At 39.9% G+C, this 27,326-nt stretch overlaps 3 protein-coding genes across 8 annotated transcripts in view; 2 read left to right on the top strand and 1 right to left on the bottom strand.

Moving 5' to 3' along the window:
- The window catches only part of LOC126929186 (eukaryotic initiation factor 4A-I-like), a 515,423-nt gene that overhangs the window by 254,149 nt on the left and 233,948 nt on the right, over window positions 1–27,326 (top strand). The gene's annotated exons all lie outside the window — the stretch shown is intronic.
- Window positions 1–27,326, top strand: part of KIF16B (kinesin family member 16B) — a 315,708-nt gene that overhangs the window by 141,643 nt on the left and 146,739 nt on the right. For all 6 annotated transcript variants that reach the window (XM_050745331.1, XM_050745330.1, XM_050745327.1 and 3 more), the window contains 3 exons: window positions 8,341–8,460; window positions 9,311–9,362; window positions 11,115–11,252. In XM_050745331.1, coding sequence (XP_050601288.1) covers window positions 8,341–8,460; window positions 9,311–9,362; window positions 11,115–11,252 — 310 coding nt within the window. The remainder of the gene's footprint in view (window positions 1–8,340; window positions 8,461–9,310; window positions 9,363–11,114; window positions 11,253–27,326) is intronic.
- Window positions 1–27,326, bottom strand: part of DSTN (destrin, actin depolymerizing factor) — a 1,228,633-nt gene that overhangs the window by 1,166,045 nt on the left and 35,262 nt on the right. The gene's annotated exons all lie outside the window — the stretch shown is intronic.

The raw sequence follows: 27,326 nt of genomic DNA, 5'->3' as shown, positions 1-27,326 counted from the left end.
ACACCACCACACCTGGCTTTTTTTTTTTTTTTTTTTTTTTTTTTGTATTTTTAGTAGATAGTGGTTTTACCACGTTTTCCAGGCTATCCTTGAACTCCTGACCTCAAGTGATCTGCCCATCTCAGCCTCCCAAAGTACTGGGATTACAGGCATGAGCCACCACGCCCAGCTGATAATGACTTTTAGCATTTGTACGTTATTAAAAACATGTAAGTTACTAGACACCACTTGCTAGTCAAATTTGTGAGTGATTTTTAACACATAAATAATATCTTCTTACTGAGTTCCCCGGAAAGTATTACAAGGAAACATAAGCATATTTTTTGCCTAGCAATAAAAATCTTTCGACATCTATCAGTTTTTCTTGAATCTCCAGTTTCCATATTTCTCATTAAGAGGAATAAAACAGTTGAGGAGAATGTCTTTACTTAAGGTCCATCAACCCAAACTGTTAGTCACATAGAATCCACATACCTCTCCAGTGACTCTCAAGTTGTCACTTCCATTCTAATCCCATCCCCCTTTTTACTCTGTTCTTATTCACCCTATACATGCTGCCAGATTCATCTGATGAAGTATCAACCAATTCCTATTTTCAAAATTGTCAGTGCCTTCCCAGTTCTGAATCAGATAATGACTCATCTGCCTGGCTTTCCAGACCATTTTTGCAGGTTTACCAGCTAAACTGGATGTCCGATTGTTCCTTGTGTATACAATCGGTCCTCCATATGTGCAGGTTCTGCATCCATGGATTTTACCAACCACAGATTGAAAATATTAGAAAAAAATTGAGAAAACGCTATATTATTGCTGATATGTATTATGTTGTTAGACTTATGATGGTTCTGCCTGTACTGAACATGTACAGACTTTTTTCTTGTCATTATTCCCTAAACAATACAGTATAATAACTATTTACATCACACTTACATTGTATTTGGTATGACAAGTAATCTAGAGATGATTTAAAGTATCCAGAAGCATATGCATAGGTTATGTGCAAGTAGTACGCCATTTTACATGAGAGACTTGAGCATCCTTGGATTTGGTATCCTCAGGAGTCCAGGAACCAGTCCCCCATGGATATCGGGGGATGACTGTGTGCCCATGTTTTTAGCCTTTGTATCTTTGCTCAAGAAATCCCCTAAAACCTGGAGTACCGCTTGTTTTCATCCTTCCTTTTTGTAGCCTTTTAATGCTATTCTTGTCTTCAATGTTAAAAAACCAGTTGGTGATTCCATCACAGATTTCAAGGAAATGAAGAAATAATAAAAAGCATAACAAACATACAAGCCTGCAGCAGCAGTGCTACTGTGAAGTCACTAAGAGGAAGCATGTGAGAAAAGATCATGAGTGGCTGCTGGGGAAAAGGAAAGATTGTGAAGGGGATATTCCTAAACCTGCACCTGAGAAGCTGAATCAGTGATGATCCCAAAATTCCCCCCACTGTACCCTCAAATCGGAGGAACAGAATTGATTTTCCTATTGTTACTGAGGAGTAATAGCGATGGCCAGTGGTGGTAACTGGAATGAAGTGAGAGCTGAGCTGACTCTCTCTTGTAAGTGAAGTCCTGGGGAAACTCGAGGGCGTCCTGCCCTTTCCCTCCCCCTGGGAAGAGGACCCCTTCCCAATCATTAGGGAGCCCAGGAAGAGAGGGCTGGGACTCAAACAAAGCTTGCGGTGCCTCAGGTGAGATCTCCTGGCCCTCTGTCACTCCATGTCGCTAGAGAAAAGTGGGTAGACTGCAGACTATTCAGTCAACTAGAAATGTCACAGATACGGCCAGGCAAGTGTCGAGGGGTTTCCTGTCCTGTGTTAGAGCACATGGAATATTTGCACAGATACACCTAAGCATATACAAGATGAAAAAAAAGTAGAACAATTTTATAAACATAACTATAGCTATGGGTGTTTTGGACAGATGGGCAGATGGGCAGGTAGAGAACAAGAAAGAAGAGAAATATAGCCTGCAAAAGATAAAAGATCCCAATATAGATGAAAACACACTTCACGGGAGAGAAGGGAATTCCTCAGAATTGTTTCATTCTGTGGAACAAATGAATTGAGAAACATGAATTCAATAAACAAAGCAAGATACAAAGCAAGATGATAATAAAAAGCAAACTGAGATGAAAAAAGAGAGATTGTAGAATAAAGAAAGCCTCTGAGGCCCAACACAACATCATTGCAGGACTAATACATAATATTAGAAAATATCAAGGAAAAGAATAGACGCCACTGGAAATCAGATTACTAAGAGAATAAAGGCTTGTTAGGCCCATTGAACATAAATGGAGTGATCAAGATAGTAAAGCAATCAGAAGGTGAAAGAAATAGAAGACAAAGACCAGTGTAATGTAAGGACAATTGGTATTCTTAAAGTAGAGTGTCAACAAATGAAATAGAAAATGGAAAATAAGACAAGCTTTGTGAAATGAAAAATAAGTAGATGAAAGAACTGAGTCTGCAGATCAGAAGAATGTATTGTGTTCCAGGAAAATATAGAGTAGAACATGTTCAGCACTGAGATCTATCCCAATTAAGCCATTGAATTTCAAGGATAAAGATGAAACTCTTTAAATATCCAGACCTAAAACCAAATTGTCTGCTGTGGACTAAAAGTCAGACTAGCTTAATTTTTTTAGAGTAGCATTCAGTTTTTGAAAAGGGTGGAGCCATGTCTTTAACCTTCTGAGGAAAGAAAGTACTGTACTGCCCAACATGCACCATGTGGCCGCCCCATATCGACACAGCTACCATGTCATTCAGATGCCAAGGCAAGAAGCAACGTTCTCAAACTGGTACAGACTCAGGTAATGGTGCTTAAAACTGAAACACTTATGAAAAATGTGTATGCAGTGTGAATATGTTTCATAACCTCTTGGCTCACAAGGGTATTTTAGGAAATACCTCTTGTGTTAATAATAAAGAAACATGGTTGAAATAGTTTCTTTTCATTCTGTTAAATTTAAATAAAATCACATACAACTTTTTTAAATTAAAAAGTAGTTTTACTAGAGGATAATTTTATTTTTTATCGACATCTTTCTGGCTATCTGACTTCCTCCCCATCCTCATGCCCACACTGGACGTATGCTGTAAGCCCGGATTGTCCCCAGTCCCCAGCCCCCAGACATCTGCTGTGTTTGTAGTCAGGTTTGCAGAAATTATGTGCACTTTATGATGTGAGTCCACTACAAAATTCTACTCGCTGGTGAAATATATAATCCTCTGTTGCATAAATTTTCACAAAAAGATTCTGACATTTCATTCTTGTCTGTTCAGAAAAAAAAAAAAAAAAAAAAAAAGAAGTGCCACTTAGAAATCACTCCCTATAGTACCAAATAATCAGCACTTAGTGGGTGACTAAGTGCTGTGTGCCTGCTGCAGCTGTCTTCACCTAACATACTCTGTGAAGACAAATAGTTCTTATTCCTAAAGAGATCTTAATTTACATGGGACAGACACACTGTCAAACTTTTCCCAGTTTTTTCCAAGTACGAGCTAGATCCCAGGTAGTCTTTCTAAGAGGAAAAAAAAAATAGATTTTTGTTGTTGGGAAGTTTTTGTATTGTTTTCACTTACCTATTCAAGAAAGTTGTGGAGTTTTGTAAGGCAAGTGCTGGGCACTGAGGATGTGGTTGTGATTAAAAGAGCTGGACTCCCTGCTTACTCTCATAAACCATTATAGTGGTTACAGGGGCCTTGCACATTGACCCGAGTCCTCCTCTGGTTTTCCCACGGGATCTGGGCAGCCCTGCCTGCAATCACCAGAGCCACCGGAAGGGGCAGAAGTGATTCTGTGACTGTCCCAGCAAAGGGCATGTGTTTTAAATTCAGATGGATTTCACCTGAATAGATGCCTGGAGGTTGAAGAAAAACGTATGGAGCATATCATTTGTAAATGTTGTGAACATGATGCTTAAAATAAACTGATGCTATGTTTTGACAGTTTTAGTCAGTTTATGGTTTTTTTTTTTTTTAATCCAAATAAGCATGGTTGCCGAAATCTTTGTTTCAATGTAAAATATATACAAGTATACATATTTTACCTTGATTTCTTTGGGATTCTGTGTCTGGAGTTGGGGGACGGTGGCCCACTCTTCTATGTTAAGTATTCCATCTTATCCAAGAGGTGTTTCATAAATTATGTATAACAGTAGATGCCACTCAATAAATATTTTATACGTGATAGATATTTTTGTCTGAAATTACTTTTTCACTTGAGCAATGATTTAAACCCTCGTTTCCAGTTTTATGAGGTGACACTTTTATAATATCATGTAGTTGAATGCAGCTTGAATGTCATAGAGCTTTAGGGCAGCATTAATCATAAATTCATCCTTCCCCACTTGCAATCCTGGAAAACTTTCTCTTAATTCAGATTTTACCCACTATATGGAAGTGTATGTGAGTGTGTGTGTGTGTGTGTGTCTGTGTGTGTGTGTGTACATGCTGGGGATGGGTGGGAACAAGTAAAACTTTTGACCTAATGGCTCTGAAACTATGAATTTCCAGTGCCTTTCAAGGTCTTATTTCAAGCAAAAACAAAGTGTTTCTCAATGGTTAATAAAAGAAAGAATATTAAACTAAACTGGGATGTAGTCCAAAGTAATTTCTCTAGTTTGAGTGGGAGCTATTAAAGTTTAAAATATTGCATTTTGGGGAGTAGGGGGGTCATTGTCCACTTTTGTGCAGAAAGAAAATACACATGCCTCTGGACTTGTGAGAATGGTCACTTTCCTTTTCATGTGGACCTAGAGGCCTGTAATAATTCATTGCCATGGGGCTACTGACTGTGTGTGCAGTTTGGTCACAGTTCAGAGCTACCAGACCTTCCCATGAGGACATCATTTTATGAAATAGAGCTGTGTGATTAAATTCTCCTCTGTAATATATGTCTTTAAAAAAATCACATCCCATTTCTGCTCGAATTTCACGGTCAGGAGGAAAAAGCGTGAATTCTGCTAATATCCGAGAGGTAGGAGTAGGGGTTGGCTTATGGAGAGTGCTCAGTTTAGCTGAGATTTGCATGTTCCTTGCTATAGTAAATCAATGTTACTGAAGTCTCCAGCCTCAAAGCCTGAGGTTCTGAGCCATGGAATGGGAGGTTGGCTGATAAGAGGAGTAATTGAAGAACAATGACATGCTTCATTTCCTTTTCTTGAATCTAAGTTATGCATTGGTCATTTTCTCTGCGTATCTATTTAATGGTTGTTAAATTAAATTGCTTTCTTTCACATTGTGATTTTTATGTTTTTTTTTTTTTTTAAGCCATCCTTTTTCTTTTTTTTTTTTTTTTTTTTGGCTACTTCATTTCACTGCCCTCTCGCATGACTTCAGGTCTTCAGTGTGCATTTGAAACTTAAATATCTGCAGAGGCCTGAGAGACTTCTCTCTCTTCGCCCTGCCCCAGAAACCTCTCAGGAGTTCCCTTGTCTACAGGGTTTGAGTTTTGCTTTGATGGTCTTACACTAGCTTGAGAAGTTCTGAATCCATCACCTAGCAAATGGTAGACTTTGTAGGTTGTTTTAATGCTTAAATGACACAGAGTACATTTATTGATTCCAGGATTGTAAGGAATAGTGTTTATGTTTATTGCAGTGCTGGGTGTTGGAGTGTTGGAGTTACCAAGATGTGTCTTGGTCACTGCGTCTGACTGTAGGAGTCGGGGAGGGAAGGAGATTCTCCAGGAGCATCTCTGACCAGGATCCCCAGTTAGTAGTTGGACCTGGCTTTACTGTTGCTCGTACAGTCATGGGGCATAATATCATGCTCTTGTACATGATTTAGTCTGAACCTGGTTCAGCCCAACCTCAAGACTGCAACTTTTACCTTCAACCTTCTGGAATTTGTCTGCTTTCTACTTCAGACTTCCCCAGAAGCTTGGCTTTAGAGGTCTTTTGTCTGGGGTCAGATGGGTCTGATGTTAAGATAGGGCCTCCCATTCTCTTCCTGAGGGTTGCCTCTGACCTTCCCTTTGCATTCCACTGAACTCCGTGCATGTACTCATTCATTCAGCTGGCAAATATTAATTGATGTGTGGGACATGAAATTAGGTACTGCGTTACATTCTAGCCAGAGGACAGGTAATAAACTTTATATATTTTATATATATATATATATATATTTTTTTTTTTTTTTTTTGAGACGGAGTCTCGCTCTGTCACCCAGGCTGGAGTGCAGTGGCCGGATCTCAGCTCACTGCAAGCTCCGCCTCCCGGGTTCACGCCATTCTCCTGCCTCAGCCTCCCGAGTAGCTGGGACTACAGGCGCCCGCCACCTCGCCCGGCTAGTTTTTTGTATTTTTTAGTAGAGACGGGGTTTCACCGTGTTAACCAGGATGGTCTCGATCTCCCGACCTCGTGATCCGCCCGTCTCGGCCTCCCAAAGTGCTGGGATTACAGGCTTGAGCCACCGCGCCCGGCTATATATATTATATATATATATGTAAAATATAAATAAAATACTTTACATATATGTATAGATAAAATACTTGCCATTCCCAAGGAGATAAATCACCATGAGGAACATTGGTGGTTGCTATTTTGTATGGGGTGATGGGGAGGGTGGCTTTTGAGCAGAGACCTGAAGGAAGGAAGGGACCATGTTACGTATGTATCTAGGGCGATGTTTCTCAAATGTCTGGAGACATTTTTGGTTGTCAGAACGTCGGATGTGTTGGTAGCATCTATTGGGTGGAGGCAAGGGTGCTACAAAATATCCTACTGTGCGTAAGAATGAAGAATTACCTGGTCTGAAATGACAGCTGTGCCACAGTCCAGAAACCCCACTGTAGGGGAAGAGAAGGATAGCAATGACAGAGGAAACAGCAACCACAAAGGCAGAAGGAACCACAGTGAGTGCATCCTGGAGATGGGGCAGGCTGGCAAGTTTGAAGAGCAGCAGGGTGCCTGTATCCCTGGGGAGGAGTGAGCAAGAGGGAGAGCTGCAGGAGAGGAGAGCGAGTGAGCACGGGATGAGATCAGGTAGAATTTGGTAGAACATCACAAAGACTTTAGCTTTTGTCTCACTGAAATGGGAGGCTATTTAAAGTACCTGAGGAGAAGAGTGACCTGCCCTGATGGCCTTCTGGCTGCTGAGTTGAGTGTGTATCACGGGACACATGAGTGGTGACCTGGATTATTGCAGTAACCCAGGTGAAAGACGATGGTTTGGGTCAGAGGCACGTGCTGCAGGTGGTTTGATGTTACCAGATTCTGGGCATATTTTGAAGGTAGAGTTAACACTACATATGTAGAGTTTAGAGAAAGAAAGGGGCAAAGTGTAAGCGTGGTATTTGGGCCAAACAGGAAAGGTTGGTATTTACTGAGATAGGATAGTCTGCAGGTTTGGGAGGCAGAGAGAATCAAGGTTTTTGTTTTGTTTTTAAATGTGTTAAATTTGTGCTGCCTGTTTGACGTCTCCATAGATAAACTGAGTTGGGTTGGTATATACACACACACACACACACACAGACATATATGGTATACTCATATATACGGTATGTATATGAGTATAGGACTTAAGGGAGACATCTGTCCTGAAGATGCAATTTGAGAGTCATCAGCATATTGATGGCAGGTAAAGTCAAGAGACAGAAGGAGACCATCAAGAGAGTCAGCGTCGGTAAAGAAGAGTCCCAAAGACAATAGCCTTCATAGAGCAAGTTCGAGAGAGAGTAAGAGGGAAGGAACTGAAGAACTGTAGGTATAGGGAAATTTTTGGAGGTAGTTTTCTCTAAAAGGCACAGAGAAATTGATGGTAGCTAGAAGGAGAGGCACGGCCGAAAGACGTGGTGAGGGTTGGGGATGGGAGGTGAATAGCAGATTCATATTAATATAGAGCAGGGAATGATCAAGTGGATAGGAGAAGTTGATGGCACAGAAGGCAGAGGGCCAGGTTCTTGTGGTGCAGGGTAACTAATGCACAGGAAGCCTTCTTCTCAGGACCATGCACAGTTCAGCCATGGTAAGTGGAGAGAAAACCATCAACTAAGGCGACATCTTGATATTAAATGACATAAAGGCTCTGAAGAGTGAGAAAGTTTACTTTGTAGTTTGGATGTTCCTAGAACCTTTCTGAAGGAAGATTTGCTTTGAAGAGGTTGTATATCAGGCAATGAGTTTAATTCATTTTATATTGTGCTTTTTATATGTTCCAAGTTCACTTTGCTTACTACCTGCCAGGATTTCAACACAAAGTTTAAGGTCCATTTTTCTTGCAGTTTTTTAGATGAGAAATAAAATGTTGCCCATTCTGACAATCTGAAGAACACCTAATATGAAGTTCTCTTTTCCCAAAGTAACCTTTTCTTTTTCTTTTCCTCTTAATTTCAGGAACAAACTCTAGCCCTCAGGAAAGAAGGGATTGGAGTTGTTTTGGATTCTGAACTGCCTCATTTAATTGGCATCGATGATGACCTTTTGAGTACTGGAATCATCTTATATCATTTAAAGGTAGAAACTGATTAAGTGGAACATTCTAATTTTGTTTCCAGTTTCTCCATTAGACACTAACTAGGTTTATTATAATATTCTATGGTCATGAACACAACTAAATTAAATTAAAGAATATATGACAAATCCTTGAGCCCTTTGGGGATTTTCAGCAGCTCATTGGGATTTGGTATTTAAAGTTCCCTTGTTATCTAAAGTTAAATGATGAGCCATTGGTTTGCCTTCTATTCTGTGGGATTAGCAAGAGGAAGGTAAGGAACAAAAAGGCACACAGACTGAAGGAGAGAAGTTGCTAACAGCTGGGGGGATTTTGTTGTATGTACAGTTTCCTGGTCTCTGGTGGTAATTATGAAATTGTGCTTCTCACCTGCATTATTGGGCTTGGTTCCAAGCAGGCAGTTCATCTTGGGAGTACAGAATTCCGCATCAGTATTAATGGGTGCCTCTGTGACCTTGACCTTAGTGCCCTCTCTGACCCATAACTTACAATGAGAAAGCTACTGCATTTGTGTTTTGCAGAGTTGCATAAACTATATCTTTAGACACAAAGAATATCTTGGCCACTGGAGAACCTCCCAGAAAGGATCAGGAACATCAGTGATATTCCTGTCATGAGCAAAGTGTTGACGCTGCCAAAGCAGGGCCTCACCATTGCTGTACATTAAACCTTTCCAGACAACTGGAGCTTTTTTACAGAGCTGTGGGGAGCTCTCGTTCCGTTGAAGCTGTGGCCTGCCAGGGTGTTGTTCATCCCATTGGTCACTATGTTGTTTGGGCTTAAGTGAAACATGAAGAAACAAGCTATTCCTTCTCTTCTTACTAATACATTTTGCTTGGCTTTTCTTCCCAGGAAGGTCAGACCTATGTTGGTAGAGAAGATGCTTCCACGGAGCAAGATATTGGTGAGCATATTTGTCAGTGATCTCTTCCCAATGATTTTTTTAAGGTTGTGTTCAAGGAAGAACCTTTTTGAATGACTGACATTGAAGTAATTATAGAAAATTAAATTATTTTTCAAGTACAATGTTGATCAGTATGTATGTGTGTGTGTGTGTATATGTGTGTGTGTGTGTATATATACGTGTATATATATATATATTTCTGTAATTTAGAATACAACTCAAATGAATAATGCAGAACAACTAATTCGGTGAATACAATGGGCCAATAAACCCTTTCCCCCACCCTACATTCCATACCTTGTCAGGTCTTTGAGGAACACAGTTACTTAAATCACTCTACATTGTCTCACGATGGAACAATGATTGATGGAAATATACCAACAGACACAGATAAAAGATATAGGTCTTTTGAAGAGTAGGGTTGTAGACACTTGGCTTCACAAAGATGACAACAGAAAGTAGGAGAAAACGCAGCATACACACATGTGGAAGCATGGCTTTTTGGGTTTCCTGAAAGTCTTCACAGGACTCACAGATAATCAGTGACTTAGCCTACACAGATGAGGTCCTTCCAGGCTTTAGGAGGATAACTTAGGCAATTGGTGGTGTTGGTGGTGGGTGTGTATATGTGTGTGGCAAGGTAGGGATTGGCAGGGGAAGAATTATGTTGTCTCAACTGCTTTTAGAATTGCTGGCAACAAACCTGCTTTCTCGCCAAGTATAAGCTATTAATCGAGCCAATCCTAGCATGTTCCTACGTGTATTAGGTTGGTGCAACAGTAACGGCAAAAACCGCAATTCCTTTTGCACCAACCTGATATTTACAATTTATCGTGGGACTGAGAGAGATAAAAACCATTTTCTAGAAGTCCCCAGATTCACCTATTTTTGAGTAGAATTAGGCTTCAGGCCTCTTCTTCTAATTGTTAAGTTGTGTGTTTGATCTTTGGGGTAGCTATAAATGATGGTAAGTGGTAAGAACACACGTTTTCTGTGATCACAGATCAGTAGTACAATTTTGTGGATCCAGTGGAAACTAGTTGGCTTGTACTCCCAAGGCGCTAGCCAAGATCTGTGCCTAAAATCATGTAGGCTTATTTGACAGATGATCATATCTGTGTTTGACCGTTCTTCAAACAAGAATCCAGGAGAGTTATACATGAATAGATAAACTTCAGCAGCTGCATGCCCTGAGAGGTCTCAGAATTGACACAGGCTTAGGCAACAGGCGTCTCAGTATGGCTTCTGAAGACCTCTTGGGCTTTTCAAGATTCATGTCATGCCAAGTTCACCTTGGGTTTCTGCTCCTGGAGTGCAGTGCCTGTTAGCGCAGAGGTCTCAGTAAGTCCTTGACCCATGGAGCACTTTTGCTTCTATTTTCTGTGGCCTCTGGGTGGCTGATGGAGGAAATTTATTCAGTATCAAACAGGGCAACTCCATGGTATTCAGTTAAAACAAGTTACTCAACTGTTTTCTCCCCAAAGATGAAATGAGTTAACATCCCAGAACTGATTTTCTTACACAGGTAATGTCCAGACCCCTTGAAGAACATTCTAAGGATCTTCCAGTCCTATCAGTGAATGTCATGAGCTCCTGAAGTTCGGTTTTTTCACTAAACATAAATGTTCACTTCATGATACTTATGTGGAGTATCAAAAGGAAAATAAATAAATTGATAGATAAATTGTTGGGAATCATTGCAGTAGATACAAAAGGGGGAAAAATTCTTTCTACTTTGTTTTTCCACTTTAGTTCTTCATGGCCTTGACCTGGAGAGTGAGCATTGCATCTTTGAAAATATCGGGGGGACAGTGACTCTGATACCCTTGAGTGGGTCCCAGTGCTCTGTGAATGGTGTTCAGATCATGGAAGCCACACATCTAAATCAAGGTATCTCATTTTAATTTTCAGAGATCTTTGTATATATTGTTGTGAGAAAACAAGTTAGCTAGGCAATGGGGGAACATGTGCCTCTTAGAATTAATTGCTGATTAGGTATAAAAAGGGTGAGACTGCTTCAATAGGCTGTTCCTCTTCTGTTTGGCGGGAGGACTTTTTTATAATACCCATTGTCTTGTTTAATTAAATGTGAACAATTATCTGAAAAGTTGTTCTTACGGAAATAAGACATTAAAGGAATTTTTTAAGTTAAAAAGTACCCCTCAAATGCAAAACCTTAACACAATGGTTTCTTTTAATAATTTTATTTCTATTATTTATATTCATCTTAATAGTTATAATTGTAACATACATAGAGGATTTGGTATCATGTCTATTTTTTGTTTTGAAAATAATTTGAATATCATAGAAAAGTTGCAAGAATAGTACCAAGAACTTTTTAATTTCAAAATTATTGGAAAGTAAATAGTGTCCTGCCATCCTTAAATACTTCATTGTGTATTTCCTTTAAACACTAACATCTACATTAGGACACTAACACTGATACATTTCTACCATTGGATCCTCAGACCTCATTCAAGTCGTGCCATTTGTCCCAACAGTGTTCCTTGTGGGTCCCATATTTAATCCTATTCCTGTCTGGCATTTGGTTGTTACCTCTCTCTATTCTCTTTCAGTCCTGAACTTTTCCTTGACCTTTCCTAGACTTTGATGACTTTGGCAGTTTTGAAAACAGTAGGTCAGAGATGTTGTAGAATGTCCCTCTACATAAGTGTAGGATTCACCTGTTGATATGGTTTGGCTCTGTGTCCCCACCCAAATCTCATGTTGAATTGTAATTCCCAATATCAGAGGAGGGACTTTTATGACTTTGGCAGTTTTGTAAACAGTAGGTCAGATATGTTGTAGAATGTCCCTCTACATAAATGTAGGATTCGTCTGTTGATATGTTTTGGCCCTGTGTCCCCACCCAGATCTCATGTTGAATTGTAATTCCCAATATTGGAGGAGGGACCTGGTGGGAGGTGATTGGATCATGGGGGTGGATTTCCCCCATGCTGTTCTCTTGATAGTGAGTGAGTTCTTGTGAGATCTGATGATTTAAAAGTGTGCGGCGCTTCCCCCCGACCCCCTCTCCTGTTGCCATGAGAAGACATGCCTTGCTTCCCCTTTGCCTTCTGCCATGACTGTAAGTTTCCTGAGGCCTCCCAGTCATGCTTCCTGGTAAGCCTGTGGAACTGGAAATCAATTAAACCTCTTTTCTCCATAAATTACGCAGTCTCAAGTAGTTCTTTATAGAAGTGTGAGAATGGACTATGTCCCCTTATGATTAGACTAATATGCATCTTTGGCAGGAATATCAGAGAAATGATGCTGTTTTTCTCATATCTCATTATACAGTTTCTATTTGTCCCATGACTGATGATGTTCACTTTGATCACTCAACTAAGGTGCAGCTGCCAGGCCTCCCCAGTGGGGAGTTACTCTTTTCTTCTTTGTTATTAGTAAGTGTGTGGGAAAGTACTTTGAGATTGAGGGTACTTTGATATTGTAAATTTTCCATTCCATTATGGAATATTACCACTTTCACCCACTGGTTTTAGAATGCAGTTTTTTTTTTTTTTTTTTTTTTTGGCTGAATTAATTGTTATTCTGATGGTTGTTGCCAAATTGTGATTTAAAAAAAAATTCATCATTCTTTCTACACTTATTAGTTGGATTTTCATTGTAAGAACTTTCTCTTCTTGCCATTTATCTATTTAAAGGGTCACACAGCTTGCAATTTTATTTACTAGGTTTTGGTCTGTTTTTTGTCATTATTTATTTCAATATCAAGTTGTCCTAGATTTGGCCACTGTTTCTTCAAGCTGGCTCTCGTGTCCTTTCACTTGTCCTCATTGTTCTGTAAGCACTTCATTACTTTCTGACACAAGATATTCCAGACTCATCTTGTACTTTCCTCAAGCTAACCAATTCTCCAAGGAGCCCTGGTTCCTTTTGGTACAGAATGATATTTAGCAACCAGGTGTGTTCATTGCTACTGGAGTGTCACTGCTTCCATATCCTTTCTGTGAACAGAGCTAGGAAAATGTGTGTGTGTTTGTGTTTGTGTACAACTTTTACAACTGTACTTCTATATCTATTTATATTGGTAGTTTGAAATATCTGTATTTCAGTATCTATATTGCTAAGGAGGAGTTTATACCAATACACCAATACTTCTAATCCCAACCCAATACCATAGGGTTAATTATAGTTTTCTCACTTATTCCTAGCTCCTTTTTCTGACAGTGATGAACCTGGCTTCCATTATGTAAACCATATACTGTTATTCTGCCCTCCTCCTCACACTGGGACCCTCCTCTTCTTGCTCAGACCACGAGCATGGCTATGCTTGGCTATCACGGCCCTCACCCTTCCGTAGTGCAGAAACTTTTCTCAGCCCATGCCATTTGCCTCCACTCTCATGCTGATGCCTACTTTGCTCTTGCCTGCCTAATAGTTTTTGGGATGAACTATGTAAGAATGAGGGAAGGAAAGACATTGGCATGTTTAGGCCCCTTTTTGTATGTCATATGTTATACATAGTCTTTATAATTACAGTTTTTAATGGTTGCGCACTATATAATTGAGTCTGTTGTGACGTAGGAATTGGAGAGATGGGGGCTGGAAAGCACGTAGTTTATTTTGGGTTAGCCAAGTTTGTAAGCAGAAGTCAGTTGCAGGGAGGTACCTCAGAAATGAAGGAGACATAGCGTGGACCAAGGACGTTATGCTTTTGGAGGAAGTGCATAATGTCCGTCAAAGATGCTCTAACAGCAGCTGATGGAGCACCAACCTGGGTACACATCCACATCCATCCACCCGCCCATTCATCTCTCCATCTGTTTTTTCAACTTTATAAAGGTAAGTTGAGCAGGGGAAATATGTGAGTACTCTGGAGCTGGCCAGGAAGATCAGAGGTCAGCAGTTGTAGATGACCAGCCCAAAGCAGTGAGCACTCAGTGATCCCTCAGTGATTATTACCAATGCAGCATTTCCTGCTTTTTTGCAATGGGACAAGGGCTCTGGCAATGTAGAATGGAGTGGCAGGTTATTTCCAGGCAGCAGGATTAGTCGTGGTGGGAGGCTATATCTGCCTTCAGCCCAGAAAGTGGCCATAATTGGCTGGCAGATGAGAGGTCACCATGTAGGGCTCTTCAGAGGCAGTCCACGCTTGGAAACTCACAGGTTCTAGTGCTGACAGCAGGAGTAATGGGAAGATACACCGTTAAAACACGATTTACTGACAACCCCTTCAGTGAATCCTGTACATGGAGTCTAGACTGTAGTCACATCACCTGTCTGTTCTCTGTGGGAACCTCAGACAGAGGTCCTGCTGCTGTTCCTTCAGGCAGCAGAGGCTGGTACAGACTGGTACAGAGTTATGATGACAGACTGTCTCCTTTTCCCAGGGAGAGAGGAATGTACACAGTGGAGCTCCATATACTGGCTGCATCTCCTTCAGTTAGGTCAGAAGGAAGTAACCTTGTTATAATCACTTTGTTTATTGTTACAGGATTTTTACAAGAGGATTGTACTGGTTTTCAAAATTATTAATACATGAGTAGAACAAGGTCACTATTGCCTCTCAGAATCGTGGGAAGTAAAGCATGTGTGTTTTCCCCTGATTGAGTGTACACTCCATAAAACATTGTAACTCCTTGTAACTGCTTTCTCATATTTGATTTTAGTTATTTTGTCACTCTTGTAGTGTTTTCTACGTAAATGTAATTTTGTTACTTTTAAAATCAACTTTTCATGTGCTTTAATCTGTTGTTTGTGTTTTCTTTGGTAATTTTAAACTCTGCCACAGAACTAGTCAACGTTTGTTTTCCCTGTGATTTAATTATTTTATTTTTCAGAATTTTTTTTGAAATATTTGTTTAATACACCTGGGGTTCATTGGTTTATAAAGCGTAGCTCCAACTTTTTTCTTCCCCATATTGGTATGCCATTTATTATAACCTTTCCCTGCTTATAGTCATCTCCCTTTTGAAGAAACTCGCTTTACCTAAAATGAAAACACATACAGCATTATGTCTATTTCTTGGCCTTCCTGTTCCAGTACTCTGTGTTTTCATTTTTGAACTGGTATCACACAGTTTTGATGTTTATTGTTTTATAATATGTTTTAATCTCTATTTTCATTGGAGTGTCTTTTTACTATGTGTGCTTATTAACTTTTTGAAGAAATTGTAGTATAGTTTTGTTGTGCTAAAATATAATTTGAGGAGTTAGATTCTAATTTCATTTGATTTGTTTTCATTTGGAAAAATATATTTCCATCTTGGGACTTCTGCTTATGCAATATCCCTCTTGTGTTTGAATTGTCATCTATTAGTAAAACACTGAAAGTTTTTAATGTATACATTTGTTGAACTGTGTTGAGTTATGTATACAAATTCCAAACATATTATAGTTATATAGAACTGAGATTACTTTGGGGGAATTCTTTAGTATAAGCAGTTCTTAAATCACAAATAGCCCCCAAACATCCATACTGGCTGCTGGATCCACCTGGCTTTGTTGCCCCCCACTTTTGAACTATTTTGGAATAGTTCTCTGCCACAGCCACTCTTCTCTGGAGCTCCTGGAGCTCCCACCACCTACAACCCTGGCCACTTGATGCTGAGTAGATTATATTTACCAGCAATGTTCCTGCTGTGTTATGGATAAAATAGTCTCTTGTGGATTTGCTGAGAAGCTAGCATGTAATGCTATTTCTGTGATAAAATCAGTACTGAATTCCAGACACCAAAAAGAAAAAGGAACTTTTAGAGCACACACACTGACACTGTCTAGAACTTAAAATTTAATTTTGGGGTTATCCTTCTACCTTCCCCACTGCCTTCAGTAAAGCTTGTTTGCTTATTTATTTAGTTAGAAGAAATTGTTTATATAGCTATGATTACCTCTCTAATTGTCTTGTGAAATGAGGCATGGTAAATAAATAATGTGTCTCCCACATAGTATTTTTATTAAGTGGTTTTTGATCTTAAACTTTTTCCTAAACTGAGAGTTCATTTAAATAATATGCCTATTCTGGTTAATGATTCAGGTTAGGAACTAAATTTTTTATCTTCCTTTGAAAGTATGACTTTTCCTCAGAAAGTACTGGTACTAATTGGCATTGAAGGTTAATTGTCAGAATTGTCTTTCCCTGCGGGATGCTCTTAATTGTTTTATTAGCAGGGTGCCATGATCTTCGGATTTGATGGGCTTGAGTTCCTCTGGCATTCTGCTGTGCTACTGAACAGCTTTCTCAGTATCACTGTTAATGAAATTAACATAAAAATACTATGTTTGAAGGTGTTAAAACGCTGTGCAGTGAATGTAAATGTCATTAGCACGTCTTAGGGCAATAAAATACGAGATGACTTTGTTTCAAGGCATTGTACAAAAGAAGCAAGATGGTAACTTTTCTTTTAATTACAGATACTTTAAGACTGAAAGATCTCATTAAAGAAAAAATGTCTATAGTCCTTCAGAAATTAAGGATTAGAATTCTTTACTTAACCTTTCATGATGTTTGTGGATTATTAAAATGAGGACTGGAACATGTTTTTAAAACACAAAATGATGTGATATAGTGTTTCTGGTTATGAAAATATGTAGTAAAAATAGGCCGGGCGCAGTGGCTCAAGCCTGTAATCCCAGCACTTTGGGAGGCCGAGACGGGCGGATCACGAGGTCAGGAGATCGAGACCATCCTGGCTAACACGGTGAAACCCTGTCTCTACTAAAAAATACAAAAAACTAGCCGGGCGAGGTGGCGGGCGCCTGTAGTCCCAGCTACTCGGGAGGCTGAGGCAGGAGAATGGTCTAAACCCGGGAGGCAGAGCTTGCAGTGAGCTGAGATCCGGCCACTGCACCCCAGACTGGGCGACAGAGCAAGACTCTGTCTCAAAAAAAAAAAAAAAAAAAAAAAAAAAAAAAAATGAAAATATGTAGTAAAAATAAAAGACATGAATGAGATAGATACATTCTTTTATCAGAATAGTGCTTACCCACTGGAGAAGAAGGAGAGGGTTATATCAGGTGGAGCTACAAATGGATTTTCAACTATATCTGTAAGAAAACAAAAAGCTAAAGGAAAAAAAAGCATATGAACTTCGTTAAAACATAATAAATGGGGAACAGCATTAAATATAAAATAAAACAGTTTTTAAGTAAAATTTTTAGCACATTTCTGCATAGTCCTGCCTTCACTTAGTTAATTTTTTTTGTCTTTTTTTTTTTTAATTTATTTATTATTATTATACTTTAAGTTGTAGGGTATATGTGCATAACGTGCAGGTTTGTTACATATGTATACTTGTGCCATGTTGGTGTGCTGCACCCATCACCTCGTCATTTACATCAGGTATAAATCCCAATGCAATCCCTCCCCCCTCCCCTCTCCCCATGATCGGCCCCGGTGTGTGATGTTCCCCTTCTTGAGTCCAAGTGATCTCATTGTTCAGTTCCCACCTATGAGTGAGAACATGCGGTGTTTGGTTTTCTGTTCTTGTGATAGTTTGCTAAGAATGATGGTTTCCAGCTGCATCCATGTCCCTACAAAGGACACAAACTCATCCTTTTTTATGGCTGCATAGTATTCCATGGTGTATATGTGCCACATTTTCTTAATCCAATCTGTCACTGATGGACATTTGGGTTGATTCCAAGTCTTTGCTATTGTGAATAGTGCCGCAATAAACATACGTGTGCATGTGTCTTTATAGCAGCATAATTTATAATCCTTTGGGTATATACCCAGTAATGGGATGGCTGGGTCATATGGTACATCTAGTTCTAGATCCTTGAGGAATCGCCATACTGTTTTCCATAATGGTTGAACTAGTTTACAATCCCACCAACAGTGTAAAAGTGTTCCTATTTTTCCACATCCTCTCCAGCACCTGTTGTTTCCTGACTTTTTAATGATTGCCATTCTAACTGGTGTGAGATGGTATCTCATTGTGCTTTTGATTTGCATTTCTCTGATGGCCAGTGATGATGAGCATTTTTTCATGTGTCTGTTGGCTGTATGAATGTCTTCTTTTGAGAAATGTCTGTTCAGATCCTTTGCCCACTTTTTGATGGGGTTGTTTGTTTTTTTCTTGTAAATTTGTTTGAGTTCTTTGTAGGTTCTGGATATTAGCCCTTTGTCAGATGAGTAGATTGCAAAAATTTTCTCCCATTCTGTAGGTTGCCTGTTCACTCTGATGGTAGTTTCTTTTGCTGTGCAGAAGCTCTTTAGTTTAATTAGATCCCATTTGTCAATTTTGGCTTTTGCTGCTGTTGCTTTCGGTGTTTTAGACATGAAGTCTTTGCCCATGCCTATGTCCTGAATGGTACTACCTAGGTTTTCCTCTAGGATTTTTATGGTATTAGGTCTAACATTTAAGTCTCTAATCCATCTTGAATTAATTTTCGTATAAGGAGTAAGGAAAGGATCCAGTTTCAGCTTTCTACTTATGGCTAGCCAATTTTCCCAGCACCATTTATTAAATAGGGAATCCTTTCCCCATTTCTTGTTTCTCTCAGGTTTGTCAAAGATCAGATGGCTGTAGATGTGTGGTATTATTTCTGAGGACTCTGTTCTGTTCCATTGGTCTATATCTCTGTTTTGGTACCAGTACCATGCTGTTTTGGTTACTGTAGCCTTGTAGTATAGTTTGAAGTCAGGTAGCGTGATGCCTCCAGCTTTGTTCTTTTGACTTACGATTGTCTTGGAGATGTGGGCTCTTTTTTGGTTCCATATGAACTTTAAAGCAGTTTTTTCCAATTCTGTGAAGAAAGTAATTGGTAGCTTGATGGGGATGGCATTGAATCTATAAATTACCTTGGGCAGTATGGCCATTTTCACGATATTAATTCTTCCTATCCATGAGCATGGTATGTTCTTCCATTTGTTTGTGTCCTCTTTTATTTCACTGAGCAGTGGTTTGTAGTTCTCCTTGAAGAGGTCCTTTACATCCCTTGTAAGTTGGATTCCTAGGTATTTTATTCTCTTTGAAGCAATTGTGAATGGAAGTTCATTCCTGATTTGGCTCTCTGTTTGTCTGTTACTGGTGTATAAGAATGCTTGTGATTTTTGCACATTAATTTTGTATCCTGAGACTTTGCTGAAGTTGCTTATCAGCTTAAGGAAATTTTGGGCTGAGACAATGGGGTTTTCTAAATATACAATCATGTCATCTGCAAAGAGGGACAATTTGATTTCTTCTTTTCCTAACTGAATACCCTTGATTTCTTTATCTTGCCTGATTGCCCTAGCCAGAACTTCCAACACTATGTTGAATAGGAGTGGTGAGAGAGGGCATCCCTGTCTTGTGCCAGTTTTCAAAGGGAATTTTTCCAGATTTTGCCCATTCAGTATGATATTGGCTGTGGGTTTGTCATAAATAGCTCTTATTATTTTGAGGTACGTTCCATCAATACCGAATTTATTGAGCGTTTTTAGCATGAAGGGCTGTTGAATTTTGTCAAAAGCCTTTTCTGCATCTATTGAGATAATCATGTGGTTCTTGTCTTTGGTTCTGTTTATATGCTGGATTATGTTTATTGATTTGCGAATGTTGAACCAGCCTTGCATCCCAGGGATGAAGCCCACTTGATCATGGTGGATAAGCTTTTTGATGTGTTGCTGAATCCGGTTTGCCAGTATTTTATTGAGGATTTTTGCATCGATGTTCATCAGGGATATTGGTCTAAAATTCTCTTTTTTTGTTGTGTCTCTGCCAGGCTTTGGTATCAGGATGATGTTGGCCTCATAAAATGAGTTAGGGAGGATTCCCTCTTTTTCTATTGATCGGAATAGTTTCAGAAGGAATGGTACCAACTCCTCCTTGTACCTCTGGTAGAATTCAGCTGTGAATCCATCTGGTCCTGGACTTTTTTTGGTTGGTAGGCTATTAATTATTGCCTCAATTTCAGAGCCTGCTATTGGTCTATTCAGGGATTCAACTTCTTCCTGGTTTAGTCTTGGAAGAGTGTAAGTGTCCAGGAAATTATCCATTTCTTCTAGATTTTCTAGTTTATTTGCGTAGAGGTATTTATAGTATTCTCTGATGGTAGTTTGTATTTCTGTGGGGTTGGTGGTGATATCCCCTTTATCATTTTCAATTGCATCGATTTGATTCTTCTCTCTTTTCTTCTTTATTAGTCTTGCTAGTGGTCTGTCAATTTTGTTGATCTTTTCAAAAAACCAACTCCTGGATTCACTGATTTTTTGGAGGGTTTTTTGTGTCTCTATCTCCTTCAGTTCTGCTCTGATCTTAGTTATTTCTTGCCTTCTGCTAGCTTTCGAATGTGTTTGCTCTTGCTTCTCTAGTTCTTTTAATTGCGATGTTAGAGTGTCAATTTTAGATCTTTCCAGCTTTCTCTTGTGGGCATTTAGTGCTATAAATTTCCCTCTACACACTGCTTTAAATGTGTCCCAGCGATTCTGGTATGTTGTATCTTTGTTCTCATTGGTTTCAAAGAACATCTTTATTTCTGCCTTCATTTCGTTATGTACCCAGTAGTCATTCAGGAGCAGGTTGTTCAGTTTCCATGTAGTTGAGCGGTTTTGATTGAGTTTCTTAGTCCTGAGTTCTAGTTTGATTGCACTGTGGTCTGAGAGACAGTTTGTTATAATTTCTGTTCTTGTACATTTGCTGAGGAGTGCTTTACTTCCAATTATGTGGTCAATTTTGGAGTAAGTACGATGTGGTGCTGAGAAGAATGTATATTCTGTTGATTTAGGGTGGAGAGTTCTATAGATGTCTATTAGGTCTGCTTGCTGCAGAGATGAGTTCAATTCCTGGATATCCTTGTTAACTTTCTGTCTCGTTGATCTGTCTAATGTTGACAGTGGAGTGTTGAAGTCTCCCATTATTATTGTATGGGAGTCTAAGTCTCTTTGTAAGTCTCTAAGGACTTGCTTTATGAATCTGGGTGCTCCTGTATTGGGTGCATATATATTTAGGATAGTTAGCTCTTCCTGTTGAATTGATCCTTTTACCATTATGTAATGGCCTTCTTTGTCTCTTTTGATCTTTGATGGTTTAAAGTCTGTTTTATCAGAGACTAGTATTGCAACCCCCGCTTTTTTTTGTTCTCCATTTGCTTGGTAAATCTTCCTCCATCCCTTTATTTTGAGCCTATGTATGTCTCTGCGTGTGAGATGGGTCTCCTGAATACAGCAGACTGATGGGTCTTGACTCTTTATCCAGTTTGCCAGTCTGTGTCTTTTAATTGGAGCATTTAGTCCATTTACATTTAAGGTTAAGATTGTTATGTGTGAACTTGATCCTGCCATTATGATATTAACTGGTTATTTTGCTCGTTAGTTGATGCAGTTTCCTCCTAGCCTCGATGGTCTTTACATTTGGCATGTTTTTGCAATGGCTGGTACCAGTTGTTCCTTTCCATGTTGAGTGCTTCCTTCAGGGTCTCTTGTAAGGCAGGCCTAGTGGTGACAAAATCTCTAAGCATTTGCTTATCTGTAAAGGATTTTATTTCTCCTTCACTTATGAAACTTAGTTTGGCTGGATATGAAATTCTGGGTTTAAAATTCTTTTCTTTAAGAATGTTGAATATTGGCCCCCACTCTCTTCTGGCTTGTAGAGTTTCTGCCGAGAGATCTGCTGTTAGTCTGATGGGCTTCCCTTTGTGGGTAACCCGACCTTTCTCTCTGGCTGCCCTTAAGATTTTTTCCTTCATTTCAACTTTGGTGAATCTGGCAATTATGTGTCTTGGAGTTGCTCTTCTCGAGGAGTATCTTTGTGGCGTTCTCTGTATTTCCTGGATTTGAATGTTGGCCTGCCCTACTAGGTTGGGGAAGTTCTCCTGGATGATATCCTGAAGAGTGTTTTCCAACTTGGTTCCATTTTCCCCCTCACTTTCAGGCACCCCAATCAGATGTAGATTTGGTCTTTTTACATAATCCCATACTTCTTGCAGGCTTTGTTCATTTCTTTTTCTTCTTTTTTCTTTTGGTTTCTCTTCTCGCTTCATTTCATTCATTTGATCCTCAATCGCTGATACTCTTTCTTCCAGTTGATCGAGTCGGTTACTGAAGCTTGTGCATTTGTCACGTATTTCTCGTGTCATGGTTTTCATCTCTTTCATTTCGTTTATGACCTTCTCTGCATGAATTACTCTAGCCATCAATTCTTCCACTTTTTTTTCAAGATTTTTAGTTTCTTTGCGCTGGGTATGTAATTCCTCCTTTAGCTCTGAGAAATTTGATGGACTGAAGCCTTCTTCTCTCATCTCGTCAAAGTCATTCTCCGTCCAGCTTTGATCCGTTGCTGGCGATGAGCTGCGCTCCTTTGCCGGGGGAGATGCGCTCTTATTTTTTGAATTTCCAGCTTTTCTGCCCTGCTTTTTCCCCATCTTTGTGGTTTTAACTGCCTCTGGTCTTTGATGATGTTGATGTACTGATGGGGTTTTGGTGTAGGTGTCCTTCCTGTTGATAGTTTTCCTTCTAACAGTCAGGACCCTCAGCTGTAGGTCTGTTGGAGATTGCTTGAGGTCCACTCCAGACCCTGTTTGCCTGGGTATCAGCAGCAGAGGCTGCAGAAGATAGAATATTTCTGAACAGCAAGTGTACCTGTCTGATTCTTGCTTTGGAAGCTTCCTCTCAGGGGTGTACTCCACCCTGTGAGGTGTGGGGTGTCAGACTGCCCCTAGTGGGGGAGTCTCCCAGTTAGGCTACTCAGGGGTCAGGGACCCACTTGAGCAGGGAGTCTGTCCCTTCTCAAATCTCAACCTCCGTGTTGGGAGATCCACTGCTCTCTTCAAAGCTGTCAGACAGAGTCGTTTGCATCTGCAGAGCTTTCTGCTGCATTTGTTATTGTTTACTGTGCCCTGTCCCCAGAGGTGGAGTCTACAGAGACAGGCAGGTTTCCTTGAGCTGCTGTGAGCTCCACCCAGTTCGAGCTTCCCAGCAGCTTTGTTTACCTACTTAAGCCTCAGCAATGGCGGGCGCCCCTCCCCCAGCCTCGCTGCTGCCTTGCCGGTAGATTGCAAACTGCTGTGCTAGCAATGAGGGAGGCTCCGTGGGTGTGGGACCCTCCCGGCCAGGTGTGGGATATGATCTCCTGGTGTGCCTGTTTCCTTAAAGCGCAGTATTGGGGTGGGAGTTACCCGATTTTCCAGGTGTTGTGTGTCTCAGTCCCCCTGGCTAGGAAAAGGGATTCCCTTCCCCCTTGCGCTTCCCAGGTGAGGCAATGCCTCGCCCTGCTTCAGCTCTCGCTGGTCGGGCTGCAGCAGCTGACCAGCACCGATCGTCCGGCACTCCCCAGTGAGATAAACCCAGTACCTTGGTTGAAAATGCAGAAATCACCGGTCTTCTGTGTCGCTCGCGCTGGGAGTTGGAGACTGGAGCTGCTCCTATTCGGCCATCTTGCTCCGCCCCCCCCGCTTAGTTAATTTCTACAAAGTCAGATTTGAATTAACAGATAGCAGCCAAGTCTCTTGGAAATGGGTCTTAGGTAGCTATATACTTACCATATTGGATCAGCCCTTCATCCCCTAGCCCTCACCCATGACCCCTGTCCAAAAATAATTACAGCAGACCATTCATTATCATTCGTGCCCAAATTCATGCATTATTTCTCTGAAACTTAAATAATTATAACTTAATGTGTGCGCTGTTTCATCTCGTTAGCTCTCTAAGCCAGGTTAGGTCACACCTGCAGCCCTCAGATCATTAAGTCCAGATAATCCTGGTTTCCCACGTTTGCTGTCCTCATCCCAGTTTCTGGTTAATTGGAGTGGTTGTTGGCCTAGGACCCTTTCTGACCCATTGTTTCTTGGTCCTCAGAATGGACCTCACTGGTGTTTGGCCCATTGATCAGATCAAAAAATAAAAAATAAAATAAAATAAAAACCTTTTGAGGCAGACCCAAGCAGCGTTTTCCTTTTATAGAAGTAAACGATGTCAAGAAGAGAGACTGCGGCTGCATGGTAACTGAAGTCACAACGATTCCTAGCCATATTAACTCCGCAGTTGACTGGATTACTGGTTCACCGTACACTACCAGCAGCTTCCTACCTTTCCACTACCCCTTTCCAGTTTATTGCTGATATTTGGTATTCAGATGTCTCTTTATTTTAGTAAATTTCTGTTCATTTGGAAATGTGTTATTTAGGCTGTCCCATTAAAAAACACTGGTAATAATTATCACTTCCTTATCTAAATTACTTACCATACATGTAAATGCCAACTAATAGGAGATTTATCTAAATTTAGCAGATTGTCACCATTGAGGGCAAATTATTTTTCTGTATCAGTTAACTGCCTCACTTATGTCAGATTGCATAAACTGTTTCCCCACCTTAAATTATAGGAAATGTTTTCATCTGTTAGTGTCTTCACTCAAATGAAAACCTTTGCTATTATTGTGAACATTAATTGTGATGACATATATAATGTGTATTGCCTGAAGTTTTTCTCCTCTTTTTTCAGTTCTTCCAGAAATAGTGATGGGATATGTAACATTATATCTAACATGCTCTTCAATTAGTGTATTCTCCAAAGCTCATTCCATACTGTGATTACATAGGATTCCAAAGAAAGAGGAGCCAGTTCTTCAAGAAAGTGTGAATTTTACCAAGAAGAAAATGTGAATTTGATCATGACACTAGTCCACAGAACTTGAGCTCTTCTTGGTAGTGGCTTAGACCCTAGATTTTTTTTCTTTTTTCTGTTTTATATACTTAATATGAAATGATACAACAGTCAGATGGGTTGCAATTGAAACAGTATTTCAGCTTTTGTCCTATAATTGCTAGGAACTCTTCTCTCTTATTTTAATTACTTTTTTTTTCTTTTGACTGTAATATGTTATTTTAAAGCTGATAGTTGTTAAATGCAATTAATTTTTCCATTCACATAAGTGGGCTCCTTTGGTCTTACTTGTTTGTCAGATCCATTGACTGTTCATCTCTTCTTTTAGAAGTGCTACAGAATTGGCATCTGGGAAATTTATACTTGGGCACATTTGAATGTGTTATGCTTGTGTGCCAAAATATATTTTCATCTATTCAAGTACTCAGAGGGAACAGATGATTGTCTGCAGAGTGGTGCTGAGGAGACTTTGATAAAATTTTCATCTGCTGGAGGGCTGCTGTGAGTTGTTCACTGACAAATTAAAGAAGAATTTTGGTGGAACTACAAAGAGAAACAGATCTCCCAGTGGTTTAGTCAAGGTATCCAGTTAACAGAGGAGACCTTTTATCTGTCAGCAGATATCAATGTCTGTTCCTCCACTGACTCACCTGCACTTGACCCTAAGCGTTCATCATATGTCTTCCTCAGATTAGAGATGTGCAAATGTGACATCTGTCACTTGTATGTGGGCTGATTCAACAGCTATTTTTTAATGTCAAAGACCTAACTCTTCTTAAAAGACTATACCTAAAGCTAGTGGTCCTCCAAGTATGTCATCAACATCAGCATTACCTGAGAACTTGTTAGAAATGCAAATTCCCAGGACCCGTCCTAGACCTACTGAACCAGAAAATCTGGGGATGAGGCCCTGCAATCGGGTTTTTTATGTCTGTGATTCTGATGCATGTGTCAACTGAAGAATGACAAGGTTTGTAAATTTGGAAAGGAGAGCTTTATTTTTTATAAGGCCTGCAGCGTGGCCATTCTGACAGGCTGGGAAGTGTAGCCTCCAGCCAGAAGCCAGAAGCAGACACATTAAGGGAGGGGAAAAGGGAGCAGAAATTTATGCTGAACTGAGTGGCTGAATGTGCATATTTAATAAGCTATAGGAGGAGTCATGAATATGTATGAGAGGAGAAACATGAGCATGCACAGTTGAGCTTATGCCTATTCATGGGTTGCATTAACAAAAACTGGCAGGGTTAGCATGATGCAAGGGTAGAGTTTTTGGCCCTCTGATGTCAAAAGGTGAAGCAGAGGACATGGAAACATTCACTGTGCACCCTGTAGATTGGCCAGAACCACTCCACGGTCGATGGTTCCTTATCAGGAGGCAATGCTGGTCCTTTGTGTGGAAACCGCAGAAGGTAGGGGCAGTCACAGTTGGTTGAAATCAGAGGTGAAGCAAGTCTTTCCAATGGGCTGGTTTCTATTGAACCCTGAGGAATGAAAACCGTGACAGTTAGCAAAGGAGGGAGTATAAGAAAGCATGTCCTACCTCCCATCCTGTCATGTCCAGGAACTTGATTTCCAAGGTTTCTCTGGGGTCCCCATGGCTAAGAGGGGGTCTGCTCAGTCAGTTTGATGGCTTGGAATTTGACTTCTCATGTGTTTGAATATGAGAGCAAGTGGCCAAAGCTAGTTATACTGGAGTTAGTTTCTTGGTGCACCAGACTTCTGCACATGAGACATATGTTTGTCAATCTGTTTAACCCCTTTTTCTCTTTTTTTTCACTCATCACATCTATTTTACTTGATCTCTCTTCTCCTTTTAAAACTTCATTTTCAGCTTTACATTCAATACATTGGCTTTACAATATGCCTTGGCATGGATTTCTTGGGGTTAACCTGTTTGGGTTTTGCCAGGCTTCTCAAATTCATAGGCTTTTGTCTTCCTCTGGATTTGGGAAGTTTTCTGCCATTGTTTGCTAATTTTTGGGTTTTTTGTCTGCACTATAGTCTTTCCTCTCTCCTTCTGGGACTATAATTACATGAAAGTTATATATTTTAGTATTGTCTCACACTTCCTTGAGGCTCTGTTTACCTATTTTTATTTTTTGATAAATTCTTTTTTCTTTGCTTTTCAGATTGGATCATTTCAGTTGACCTGTGTTCAAGTTCACTGACTTTTTCTGTCATCTCCATTCTGCCTTTGAGCCCACCAATGAGTTTTTTATTTTGAATGTTGTGTTTTTCAGTTGTAATGTTGGATTCTTCTTTATATCTTTTCTTTGTTGAAATTTTTTTTTCCACTTATTTCAAGAGTATTGAAACATTTATTGGAGCTTTTTGTTATCTCAGTATAAACATTTGTTGGTTGTTTTTTGCAATGCACATTGGGATTTTCCTGGTTCTTTCTGTGCTGAAGAGTAATA

The sequence above is a fragment of the Macaca thibetana genome, chromosome 10, assembly GCF_024542745.1.
Source record: "Macaca thibetana thibetana isolate TM-01 chromosome 10, ASM2454274v1, whole genome shotgun sequence".
NCBI lineage: Eukaryota > Metazoa > Chordata > Mammalia > Primates > Cercopithecidae > Macaca > Macaca thibetana.
The sequence above is the reverse complement of the archived record's forward strand: the minus strand, read 5'-3'. Positions and strand labels throughout refer to the sequence as shown.